Raw genomic sequence first — 14,062 nt, 5'->3', positions numbered from 1 at the left:
TGGGCATGTCCCAGCACACAAACCAAAAAAGATTCACCATCACTGCTCTACATAGTGTATGAACCCAAGCAATAGAGTGAACAGATTAAATTGTGGCTCACGGAACCATAGATCTGCATTTTATGTAAACACCATGGAAATAGAATTTCTGGGATAAGATGCGCCAAGAGTGATGATGCTTATTTGTTTCTGATATGTCTTGCTTTCTGGCTGAGAAATTTTCAATTATTGCTTGTTGCCCAAAACGTCAATGGATACATATGTTGATGTCAAACATGACTCTAGGATTTAGGACAGTTTTTAAATCACTAAACTCCCCAACGTTTATTTTCTGCAGATATTGCCTACTTTACATTTTTGAGCATGTTTGGGGCAAGAAGCTTTCCTGTATTTAACTGAATAGTGATTTACTTAATCATAGATTACTTCACCATGAGTTAACTAACCGGCCTGGATTTGCACATTACATTGAAGCATATGCAAACCATGCAATCAGAATCTCCACGCTTCATTAGGCTGCTATATGCTTAGTCAGTTTATGGTTCAGTGTGTCAGGCAAACCCATCTCCAATCTGGTATTTATTGATATTGACAAGATTGTTCGAATCCATTGGATCAGGCCAAGATCAATCTGACTCCAGTATATTGTTTCTTATGCGGCCAACAAAGTTATTGAATTATTTGGAAGCAGGAGATGGAGGAATAATCTTTTCTTATTTTATTTTTATTTATTTTATTTATTTTATTTATTTTATTTATTTTATTTATTTTATTTATTTTATTTATTTTATTTATTTTATTTATTTTATTTATTTTATTTATTTTATTTATTTTATTTTATTTATTTTATTTTATTTATTTTATTTATTTTATTTATTTTATTTATTTTATTTATTTTATTTATTTTATTTATTTTATTTATTTTATTTATTTTATTTATTTATTTGTTTGTTTGTTTGTTTGTTTGTTTATTTGTTTATTTATTTTGTCCAATACATAATACACATTGAAGAGAAAGATATGTAATAATATAAGTAAAGAAAATAATAGAAGAAAAGATATAAAAGTAGAGGTGAACATATTTGAAAGGAAGAAAAGATAAATGACATAAGGAGAGACAATTGGACAGGGGATGGAAGGCACACTGGTGCACTTATGCACGCCCCTTACTGGCCTCTTAGGAATCTGGAGATGTCAATCGTGGATAGTCTAAGGGAAAATTGTTGGGGGTTAGGGGTTGACACTACTGAGTCAGGTAATGAGTTCCACGCTTCGACAACTCGGTTGCTGAAGTCATATTTTTTACAGTCAAGTTTGGAGCGGTTAATATTAAGTTTGAATCTGTCGCGTGCTCTTGTGTTGTTGCAGTTGAAGCTGAAGTAGTCATTGACAGGTAGAACATTGCAGCATATGATCTTGTGGGCAATACTTACATCATGTTTTAGGCGACGTAGTTCTAAGCTTTCTAGACCTAGGATTGATAGTCTGCTTTCGTAGGGTATTCTGTTTCGAGTGGAGGAATGAAGGGCTCTTCTGGTGAAGTATCTTTGGACGTTTTCAAGGGTGTTGATGTCCGAGAGTGGCTACTTGAGGCAGGCTACTGTCTTCAAGACCTATAATAATAATAATTAATAATAATGTATTAGATTTGTATGCCTCCCCTCTCCGAAGACACCGGCCGGCTCACAACACATAACTGTGTATGGAGCTTTCCTCCTTGAATATCTCCAAACTGCTTCCAAGTTGGGGGCCTTGTAATGAATGTGACAATGAAGTGTATCCGAGATTACCTTCCCATCTTCATTACCACTCTGCTTCAGCGGAAGAGTTGGCACTGGGAGGATGATGTTAGGAGGCACAAACTTAGCATAGCCCTATGAATTAGGCCATGTGATTTGAGTCACATTACAGAATAGGACTCAATACAAGTGAGTTCTACTAGAGGAGTGAGTCAAACTTAATTACATGGCTTTGGACCAGACTACCTCTGGAACCACCTGCTACTGCACGAATCCCAGCGACCGATAAGGTCCCACAGAGTTGGCCTTCTCCGGCTCCCATCGACTAAACAATGTTGTTTGGCGGGCTCCAGGGGAAGAGCCTTCTCTATGGTGGCCCCGGCCCTCTGGAACCCACTCCCCCTGGATATTAGAATTGCCCCCACCCTCCCTGTCTTTCGTAAACTACTCAAGACTCATTTATACCACCAGGCATGGGGGAGTTGAGATATTCCTCCCCCTTAGGCCATTACAAGTTATGCATGGTATGTCTGTGTGTATGTTTGGTTTTATAATAAGGGTTTTTAGTTGTTTTATTATTGGATTGTCACATGCTGTTTTTATCATTGTTGTTAGCCACCCCGAGTCTACGGAGAGAGGCGGCATACAAATCCAATAAATAATAATAATAATAATAATAATAATAATAATAATAATAATAATTATTATTATTATTATTATTATTATTATTATTATTATTATTATTATTATTAATTGCATTCATGTCTGTAGCCTACACGCAGAAGGAAGGGAAGTGTATTGGAGAGCATGTGAAGCTTGGAATGGAACAACTTGCCATGTCCAACTCACTGGGGCCAATTCACCACGAGAAATCTCACCATGGCCAACTTGTCACGGGACAACTAACTTTGGGGCAATTGTAGAAATCACAGGCACAGTGACATAATTTCTAGAACAAAGCTTGTCTGGGACAGGAAATCTTTCTGTGATCAGCAGCTTCATAATTTGAAGTTCTGCCTCTGAACTTGCCCATTTATTATTTATAACCAGTTTCTTGTGTATACAAATATAAAGTATTAATTCTTCACTATCTAGTTAGAACGTGGATGGTTAATAGGTAACACATAGCATATAGACATAATCTTGTCAAGGCAGCAAGGCTAAAATAAACAGAAGAATATCTAATTAGTTATTTTTACCTTAGATAAACAGAAGGGTTTTATTTACCTTAGGTGGAAGCTTAAATGGATAATTATTTCCTTAACTTAATCAAAGGAGTGGGTTGCCTTTAACCAGCCATGTAGGTATAATCCTATCATATCCACTGAGGGCATTCCACATTCTTGAAGACATGAATAGTTTATCCACAGGCAATCAACCATTTAGATTTAGATTTATTAGATTTGTATGCCGCCCCTCTCCATAGACTCGGGGTGGCTCACAACAATAACAAGGACAATGTAAGAACAAATCTAATAATTTAAAAAACACTAAAACCCCCATTATTAAAAGCAAGCATACACACAAACATACCATGTATAAACTGCATAGGCCTGGGGGAGATGTCTCAGTTCCCCCATGCCTGATGGCAGAAATGGGTCTTAAGAACTTTACGAAAGGCAAGGAGGGTGGGGGCAGTTCTGCTCTCCAGGGGAGCTGGTTCCAGAGGGTCGGGGCCACCACAGAGAAGGCTCTTCTCCTGGGTCCCGCCAAACGACATTTGATTTAATCATTTAAGATAATTGAAAAACTATTTTAATTATGCCATTTGCATTCCATTTTGTCCCTCTTTTTGCATCCTTTCTTTAATGATTCCATTCCACCATTTTTTCTACATTAGTGTAACATGCGGTCAATTGGCCATGGCAAGTTGTCCTAGACCTGTGATTGCAAACCTTGGGCACTCGTGCCTGAAGTCGCACACAGAGTCATCTCTCTGGCCACACCAGCTGTCGCCCCTTGCTCTTCTGGATTCCGGTGCGCACATGCATGCTGGCCACCTGGTTTTGCCATGCATGGGAGTGCCAGAAACCAGAAAAGCAGCTCCCTGGCACACATGTGCACTGGGAAACAGAGCTTCTGGTTTCAGGTTCCTGCATGCCCACCGGCCAGCTGGTCTTTGTGTGCGCATGCACAGCAGAAACCAGAAGACCAGTCGACCGATCCGCATGTGCACACTGGAAACCAGAAGCTCAGTTTCCCAGCGTGCCAGAGAATTGCTCTTCTGGTTTCTGCCACTCCTGCATGTGCAATGACCAGCTGGTTGGCACTCATGTGCATGTCGGAACTTGGAAGAACAATGGGTGACAGGTGTTGTGGCCAGAGAGATGACTCTGCTCTTCCAGTTTCTGGTGCTCCCACATGGGTGTGCCACGAAGCTGCTCTTTGGTTTTTGGTGCTCTCCCCCCTCCATGTGGACACGTACTCTCCACTTGGGGACAAAAAGGTTCACCAACACTGCCCTAGACCCTATGCAGCTAGATCTGGTTTCTCACCACCATTCCCCTCAGGTTCTAATACAGACAGACAGTGTTCCCTCTAATTTTTTTTTGGGGGGGGGGGCGGAAAAGTATAGTGTCTGAGCGGCAGTCCCTTTGGGACTGGGCAGCACAGAAATAATAAATGAACAAACAAACAAACAAATAAAGAACCCACCCTATTTTGCCTCAGAGAATTTCAAAATAAAATACTGTACTGTGTGTCTATAACAGTGAGCTCATAATAGGGCAACTCTATCAATATCAAAATGCCACTTAAATAGTTGAGCTAGTTTCAAACTAGATTTTGATTTTCTTTCTCTCTTCCTTACTCCCATTCTTTTTCTTTTTCTTTTCCTTCCTCTCTTTTTTCTATCTGTTTCTCTCTCTTCCTCTCTTCCTCTCTCTCTCCTTCCCTCTCACTCTTTCCCTCTCAGCTTCTGGGCAGGTTTGGAAAACTCTGAGTTGATTATGATTTTTAAGTGAGCGATTGCTCACTGCTCAGCTTAGAGGGAACTATGCAGACAGACCAGACTCTCTTCATGCTCGGAACCCATAGTATATCCATGTAAATTTTGCAGTTAAAAAGCCACTCCTGAAATACTTTTGCTGATGAAAACAAAACCCAAATGACAATATTTGGAATTACAGGCTTTGCTAGCACTGTTGGGTTAATGAGACAGCACAGTGGTTTTCAGAGTGTAAAATACTTGTCACTTCTACCAACCCTTTAGAAAGAAACTACTTTCATGCACACCATGAATTGTGATAGATGTTTAGTTCTTTGAAATCATTGTACGCAAATTAGACTTTTCATTGCTGCATGGCAAAAGGCTCGTTAATACAACAATCTTTTGACTTTAGCTTTGTAGGCTCCAAGGTCTAGTTTAAATGTCCAACAGAGGGGAAAATGGGTTTCTTTCTGGTTCTAGAGTACATTTCCTTTTGCCCACTGATGTGTTATTAAAAGATCTAACCCTGTGGCAGGAACAAAGCTTAAGGCAATTCTACACATGACCCTGAACAATTGGCTTGAACGAGGCTCTCAAATTTTGCAACTGGGGAAAGAGATGAAGAGATGAAATTTTGCAACTGGGGAAAGAGATGAATCCCAGCAATGAACAAAGCCTGCCAAAAACCTCAGTGAATATATTATTATTGTGCAATCTTGAAAGGGAAATGAAAAACTTAACCTTCTGCTGAATCTTTCTATGAAATCTAATTAAGTAATATTCATTTGTGCTGATAAGAAATAGAAATTATATTACGCCTTTCTCCTAGAATGATATTTCTTTCTCAGACACAAAATCAAACATTTTACCTCTGAAGGAAAATTGATGTGGGTTTCAACTCCAGCCAGCATGGAATTCTGGTAGTTGAACTCCACCCTTCTTAAAAGTTGCCAAGGTTGTGAAACACTGGCTACCCTTTCTAGTCTGCAAAACATGGGATAACCACTAGATGGCAGCAAAGAAATATAGGAACCTCTCTTTGCTACCCTCTATGATCTGCTGCATTTTTTGCAGTCCAGGTTAGGTAGCCTTGCTGTGATGTTTATGATGAAACAAGTAAGATAACTTTGTCAAGTGCTATTATTCTCTCAGCATTTCCACATGAGGATTCTGCACCCATTCCAAAACAATCCAGACCTTTGTGACCCTATTATGTAGGTGGTAGCTGAGTGTGCTTTATTGTTGACTCACCTCCATTGTGTTTGAAACGGTTGCAGTGCTTTGAAATTCTGCCTTTGTGGGCAATTTTATTTCCCCATTGGCAGGAGCTCCTTCGTATTTCACTCCCTGCCTGCTCAGCTGAAGGCAACTATTACTTTCTCTCCATAGAATTTCAGTTTAGAATATATGTTAAGGGAGCTCCCGTTTCAAAACAGTCACTAGAGGGGAAAAAAGCCATTAGTAGCATAGCTATTCCCGCATAAACAGGAGGAGAAAACGGATACAACTCTTCAATTTCACTTCTGCTTGTTTCAAAAATATCCTGCTTCATCCCCCCAATTGCCATTATAGCCAACCATGTTTCAAGCTGCTGTAAAAAAATGCCTAGTTGGAAAAAAAAATGCTGACAGGCTATCAGTCTTTGTAGTGACTCCTAAATGGAAAAAGGAATCACACCTCTGCAGCTGAGTAAATGTTACTCACAACAATCATAATAAACTTTTGATTTAGCAGACAAATGAGGCTAAAGGGAACGCTCATTAAATCAGGATGTCTGTTAAATACAAATAAGGTTTTATGTGTGTATATTTAATATGTTTTATGTACCTTATGCATAAATAAAGTGGTAAATGAAATTTTATGGGTGCTCAGAATGGCAAACCAGATTTTACTTATGCTCAAAAACATGAAAAGTTTTCTCCATTGCATCCAAAGCCCATTAATCAAAGATCCATTAAGTTTACCCTATTCATATTTTTTGTCAAGCAGTCAAAAAAAAAAGTATGTAATTACAGCGTGTGTAGGAGAGCATGTATGAAAGGTACTTATTCACTTTCTTTCTCATTTACTTTGAATGGAGTGGTGTGAGAGAACACATTGCTACTCAGATGGTTGGGCACTGAAAATCTTTGCACTATCCTGTTTGTCAGATAACAATAGCTCAATGTTTCTCAACCTTGGCAACTTTAAGTTGTATGGACTACAACTCCATGCAGCTTAAAGTTGTCAAGGTTGAAAAACACCAATGTAGACGATTGTGTTCTGGCAGTCTCTGCTCTGATGACCCGGGGCGTGGCACAAAGGCAACACAGCCAGAGAACCAGTATGAGTCTCTGTATTGGTACCAACTTTGCCTCCAATGTCGCTTTTACTTCCCAGCCTGGAGAAAAGCTTTTTCACAAACCTAGAGATACTCCAGTCCAAACTTATAAACAGAATGACTGTAATCAATCAATCCAGCAGGGGAAGATAACGAGTCCCAGACAGCAGCACGGGACTAATTCAGATAGTTCAGGAGTGCCAGGAATACAGGCCACACTCTCAACACCAGATGAATTCAGCATTTGTTCCCAACAAATGCCGTTACCAACTGCCTCTCCTTTAAACTCCATCCCCAGGTGTGCCTTGTGAAGGGAATCAGGGCTCTTTTCTTCCTCGTAAACCACGCAACCCACCTTGCTCTATTCTGCATTCTTCCCTGCGTGCCCTAGGATGAGGAGGGGGAGGGCATTGGTCTTCATCTGAACCCCTTCTCCCTTGTTCTACCTCTCCCCTGCTCTGCCCAACCTGATTTTGCCCTTCCCACTCTCCCACTCTCTGTCAGCTGTTCATCTTCCATCTCCAATTCAGACTCTGACAGAGGCATGTACATTTCAAGATTGGTCAAAATTAAGATGATCATGGGTTAACTTGAAATCACTTTTCAGTTTCAAGATTTACACAGTTCGTTACATTCTAAAATAGTAATGGGGATTATATGATACACTAAGCCATACCTCCTCCTGAATAGCCACAAACTTAAACCAAAATTCTGCTATAAGATTTTCAACCTGGTTAAACGTATCATGCGAACATAGACATTACTTTTGCAAAATGTGCAACCTGAAATGACTGGTCAGTTTGGGGGTTGATTGGAATGGCAATTCACAAAGCTCAGATTGTTCTCCCCTCCCTGAGTTATTCAAAAACTAAAAGAAAAAGTACTACCACAAAAATGTTGTAAATATTTATTTAACAAGCAATCACTAATACAATACCTTCTTAAACTGCTCCACTCTCTTTTATACATTATTTTACCAGACGAAACTAGCTGATTTTTTAACAGAAAATTTCAATAGAAATATTGTGATACATGAAACAATGAATTATATAAGTGTATTGTAAAATTATTATAAAATGAGACAGTTCTCAGATCTAACTTAATACAGCTTTTCTTTAAGCATTATATACTTTATTTCATTTAGAAAGGAGTATGGTCCTCCTTTCTTGGGTTTTGAGTAGCAGAAAAATGTACAGTCAGAATTTGTCGGCAGCAGTTTCTGATCACATTTCTGTACAGGAGTTGCTTCTTCTTTCTCTTGGTTTGTCATGAAAGGGCTCATCACCTGATAGTTACTGAAATCAGCATCAGGATGTTCCTTCTTCAACTTGGATCGCAGTGTCATGTACTAGGAACATTTTCTGTGTTGCTTTGAATTTGCCATACATTGACATCTTCTGCTTAAATATTTTAAGGCTGTTTGATCAATGCTTGACAGGTGTCTAAAATAAAATGTTACCTACTGTGTTAGGAAATCACATTCTAATCTCATTTTGCAGCTATGCTGAGCCATAAGGCCTGGGAATGGCAGCCCTATTTTTGAATCAAGTGGCAAATTGTCCCCTGAGATATAGTGTAAGAAGTAGCTTGACTCCCTCCTACAGATGTAGTGCTCTTGACAATTAAGTCCTCCACAACTCAGGGGTATTTTTGGCTTGACATATTGATTTAGCTAGGATTAAGTCTGGCATTTTCAATGATCATTATTTATATTGTCCAGTAAATGACATGGTATCATGAAGTTAACATTCAGTTAACATCTTAGTAGAATGAATAGGACTGATGTGATGACCACTAAATGATCCCATGTCATTAGCTAACAGTCTATAATAATTTTGATCCAAAATCAGTATTGGGGTAGCCAAGTTGAAACAGCCTATAGACAGCTGTTTGAGATGTTCTAGACCAGTGATGGCGAACCTTCTTTTCCTCGGGTGCCAAAAGAGCATGCACGTACGCTATCGTGCAGGCATGAATGCCCACACTCATAATTCAATGCCTGGAGGGGCAAAAACAGCTTTCCCCAGTCCCTTGAGGCTCTTTGGAGGCCAGAAACAGCCTGTTTCCCAACTTCTGGTGGGCCCAGTACGCTCGTATTTTGCCCTTCCCAGGCTCCAAAGGCTTCCCTGGAGCCGGGAAGGATAAAAATGTCCTTCCCCATCCCCTTGGAAGCTCTCTGGAAGCCAAAAATGTCCTCCCAGAGCCACTGTGCGAGCAAAAATCAGCTGGCCAGCACATAAATGCACATTGGAGTTGAACTAGAGCAATTGCTCATGTGCTAATAGATATGGCTCTGCGTGCCACCTGTGGCACCTGTGCCATAGGTTCGCCATCACTGTTCCAGTTTCTTCTTCCCCAGTGAAGAGCACTGGTATAGGATATGTTGGGCTTTAAATCACTTTTTAAACCTTGGTGGTTTCATTCCTTTCTTTGCCTTCAGCTTGATATTTAACTAATATTAATTCTAGATAGTTAATAATGCAAAAAATTCTTCTGGTGGTAACAAGCATAATCCAGGTCGTTCTTGTAGGTAAAATGATGTATTTGGAATTAAAATTAGGTTTTCCTCCTACTAAATTCAAAGTATAGGTGAAATTGTTTTTCAATTCACTCTTTTCCTGTTCTTGAGCTTCATACAAAACCCCAACAGTGTTAATGTATCTAACATTCATAATCTGAATCCATGAATATTATGCTGTTCCAGCCCCAAACATTCTGCAATACTTTAGACTTCTGCATCATCTAATAATTATTTGTCATGAGTCATCCCAAGGCATTTTCTGATAAATGTTGCAATCAGTTGCTGAGGTCTTCGCTGATACTCAGCTAGAACTTCATGGGAGGCTTTGATCTGATCTCCTTCAAGTCGATTAAGGAGAGTCACACAGACTACTGCAGCTTGAAAGGAGAGAGAAACGGAAGGAAAAAAAGTCAAATTTGTTTTTTTAACTGCTATAATTTTAGTCAATATAAATTTTACTGCAAGACTATGAATGCTATAGTAGAATTTTTACTAAACTACTTTTAAATTAAAGGATAACTGACACAGAACTATAATAAAACATTGCTAGGGCTGTCAATATATATTTACTTCGGAAGGAAAACAAAACCATTATATTGCTACCTTTTAAAATACCTGTATGGCTCTTAAAAACATGCATGTGTTGTTTTTACTCCGTTTAAAGCAGGTGCGTAACTGGAGCCCACCGACGAATGCTTCAAAACTCAACAAGGATAATAAGAGTATTTGGTAGGAAAGTTTTAAAACCCCTCCCTGAATTTGGAGACTCCTGTGATAAGTTTTACTGCATCTATTTGTGATTGGAATGTTTTAAGAAACTAAAGTAAGCCCTGGAGAAAAAATAGGACTTAAACATTTCCACAGAAGTCATATTCTTGGTCAGAACTGCCCACATATAAAACATCAGTACAATTCTGTGAGGAATAAGACCAGATTTTATGAAAAATGTACAATAAACCCTATTGTTGAGCACCCTACATTATTTGCCACATTAGAGCAAGGGTTGGCAACTTTGGGGGAGTCAGCAGCTGCACTCAATATTTTGAGAAGGAGAGGGTTTCAAAGTGGGTAGGACTGAACCATCCCATATAGGAGTGAAATTGGACCTGGAGGGGGTGCTTTGATTTTTAACTGTGAGGTGCTTAGATTTATTTTAGGTTTTACATAATAGTATTCATCTACTCAACTACAAAATGAAATTAATAAATAATAATAATAATAATAATAATAATAATAATAATAATACTGCACGAATCCCAGCAGCCGCCAAGGTCCCACAGAATTGGCCTTCTCCGGGTCCCATCAACCAAACAATGTCGTTTGGCGGGCCCCAGGGGAAGAGCCTTCTCTGTGGCGGCCCCGGCCCTCTGGAATCAACTCCCCCCAGAGATTAGAACGGCCCCCACCCTCCTTGTCTTTCGCAAATTACTCAAGACCCACCTTTGTCACCAGGCATGGGGGAGTTAGGATATTCCTTCCCCTAGGCCATTACAAGTTATGTATGGTACGTTTGTGTGTATGTTTGGTTTTTATAATAAGGGTTTTTAGTTGTTTTATTAAATTGGATTGTTACATGTTGTTTTTTATCATTGTTGTTAGCCGCCCCAAGTCTGCGGAGAGGGGCGGCATACAAATCCAATAAATAAATAAATAATAATAATAATTTATTAGATTTGTATGCCGCCCCTCTCCAAAAACTCGGGACGGATGTTTTACGGAGAATAAAAGGATGCTACTCTTTGTTTTCAGCAGGATTTTAAATGAAAACAGTTGTGCCCTGCCCTGAATGCCAGCACAAATGGAGACCTCTTTGCAGTTTCTAAAACGATGAAACAAAAGGCATAAACATGTGCAAGCATGCACATGCAGACATACAACACACAGTGGAAACTTTTCTCAGGCTGGCTTGAAAAGCTTTGATTCTGCTAAAATTGCTATTTTCCCCATCCTCTATTGTCCATCCCACACAGTCCCTAAGAACCAATTTAAAATGTCCCTGTATCCAGGATCAGAGTTTTTGTCTGGAAAAGCATAGATTTGGCACCTGCATTTTCAGCCCTCAAATGAAAGCACTTCTCCATAAAACCAAACAGTAGAAATGGCATAAAATGTTGCTTAGTATTTGAGGTGTCAGCAATATAATTTTAGACAGCACGCTGCTAGGACTGAATTACCTTTCATGCCAAAGAGACCGCCTATTTTGCAAAACTTAAATGGGAGCGATACTCAAGGATATTGTGGGAAATACTGCAGAAACAGCTGGTCCCAAGCCCACTTTTTCAGTGTCACCTTGAGTTGGGGCCCAGACAGCTGATATCAAAGGAGAAAGGATCCAGCATGCAGGCTTGCATACATACAATAGCAATAGCACTTAGACTTATATACCACTTCATCATGCTTTGCAGTTCTCTCTAAGGGGTTTACAGAGTCAGCATCTTGTCCCCAAAAGTCTGGGTCTTCACTTTATTGACCTCAGAAGGATGGAAGGCTGAGTTAACCTTGAGCCCCATCAGGATCAAGCGCCTGGCAGTGAGCTGAATTTGTCTGCAATAATGCATAATAATCACTGCACCATCACAGCTTCAGTAAGTATATATGTGGATGTCAATGCAGCACATTAACTCTGTCAATCTGATGGTCAAACAGCTGATGCCTTTGCAGGAGACTGAGAATGAGCCTCAGGTAAGAAATAGTAGCACAGTAGAATGAAAAACTGGTCAAGTGGCCTGTTTGGCTTGGCTTACTATATACCGTGAACTCAGCCACTATGATTTGTAAATTATGAATTTATGACTTAGTATACAGCCTGAACTCTGTTGCTTGTGGCTTAATGACTCGTCTAAGTGTAACACATGCTATTTTTCTTATTCACTTTTTGTGAGTCTTCACAAAAGGAATGGAGAATACCTCTAATGATGTAGACTGAGGCAATTACCCCACCCACCCATCCTCGTTCTCCTCTGATGAACCTTTAGTTATATGAGGCTCCAACACACTTGACCAATATCTTTAGGATATAGTGGCCAGTTGGGCTGGAGTGCATTATGCTTTCAATAGGCAGGTTCTCATTGCAGGAGGAAGGAGAGCAAGATGAAGCCCTAGACCAGGGGTGGGCAATTAATGTTGCCATGGGGCCGCATGAGAAATTGGGATGGTTTATAGTGCTGGACTAATATAATTAACTCAGTTCTACCCAATACTGTAAAGATCCAGCCAGACTCTGGCCTGACCTAAACACCCAGACCCACTCTACAGACCCTTAATTGTTTGCTTTACGGCAACACAGTGCACCACAATCAATGCACTGGAGTGTTTGCATGGTTTATGTGCTTGGTTGCTCTTGGTAGGAGGTCGGGGTCTGCTCCAGTGCAAGGATGAAAGAGCTCATTGTTTCTGCCGGGTCTCCTCTGGTTCCTGTTTCTGCATGATTCATCAGGAAAGCAGGAACCGGAGGAGTCCCAGCAGATGCGGTGAGCTCTTTCATCCTCGCACTGGAGCAGACCCCGACCTCTGCGGACCGGTCACAGATAGTGGGCAGGCCGGTCACAGACAGCGGGCAGGCCGGATGCAGCCTGTGGGCTGCCCCTTGCACAGGTCTCCTCTAGACAGTCCTGGTGATGAAGAACAACATGAATCATAGAGCTGGACTGGCCCTCATTGGTCCCAATTCTAGTCCTGAAGAATACTAAATTCTAAGCAGTGACTCTTTCTATGAACTGTGCAACAAAATGTATACCCAGAGTCTTTGGAGAGGGGCGGCATACAAATCTAATAAATAATAATAATAATAATAATAATAATTATTATTATTATTATTATTATTATTATTATTATTATTATTATTATTTGAGTGTGTGTGTGTTTGGCTGCCCAAGTAAAGAAAGGGTGCCTGCCTTAATAAGCATCATCTCCATAAGGTAGAAGAAAAAGGCAGAAAAAGAGAAGTTGCGGAGTGATTAGCCTTAGGCAGGATGATCTCAGGTTGTTTCTTTAAGTAACTGGGCTCTGATAACCAAAGCTAATGAGTGCAGGCTGCGCTCAGGATATTTCCAGTATTTAAGCCTTGCCTGAGGGTACTCAAAATACTAGAATAATTTCTCTGATCTGACTTTGTGAACAAAGTTCCTTGGAGAACTTGGATTCCTCCACCAGACTTACTTTCCCTGCTTTATCCACCAGTAATAAACCTTAGTTTATTGATCTCAGACAGGACTGGATTTGTAGCTTTGATTTCAGCTGTAAGCATCTCTGCCGATTTATGATCCCGGAGTAATAATAACTTTGTTAAAGCCTTATGGGTTAGAATATGGACTGAATAAAAACCAAATGCTTTATGCTAGGATGACAACATTCCTTATGGGTTTTTTCCAATATAGTGATACAGTTAAAATATTAGACAATATTAGTTACTCTATAATACATTATGTTTTAATATTATCTGGATTGCAAAAATCTAGATTTTTTTCTTCTAGATCTCTTTTTGCTGCAGTGATTGTTTAGATACAATAATAGCCTCACTATGAAACTTCGTAAGTGCTTTATACAATGTGACC

At 39.8% G+C, this 14,062-nt stretch overlaps 1 protein-coding gene across 3 annotated transcripts in view; it reads right to left on the bottom strand.

Moving 5' to 3' along the window:
- Positions 1 to 7,881: 7,881 nt before the first annotated feature.
- Positions 7,882 to 14,062, bottom strand: part of UPP2 (uridine phosphorylase 2) — a 49,369-nt gene continuing 43,188 nt past the window's right edge. For all 3 annotated transcript variants that reach the window (XM_070731555.1, XM_070731556.1, XM_070731557.1), the window contains one exon: positions 7,882 to 9,886. In XM_070731555.1, coding sequence (XP_070587656.1) covers positions 9,738 to 9,886 — 149 coding nt within the window. In that variant the 3' untranslated portion in view covers positions 7,882 to 9,737. The remainder of the gene's footprint in view (positions 9,887 to 14,062) is intronic.

The sequence above is a fragment of the Erythrolamprus reginae genome, chromosome 1, assembly GCF_031021105.1.
Source record: "Erythrolamprus reginae isolate rEryReg1 chromosome 1, rEryReg1.hap1, whole genome shotgun sequence".
Lineage (NCBI taxonomy): Eukaryota > Metazoa > Chordata > Lepidosauria > Squamata > Dipsadidae > Erythrolamprus > Erythrolamprus reginae.
This window is presented reverse-complemented; position numbering and strand designations above follow the sequence as displayed.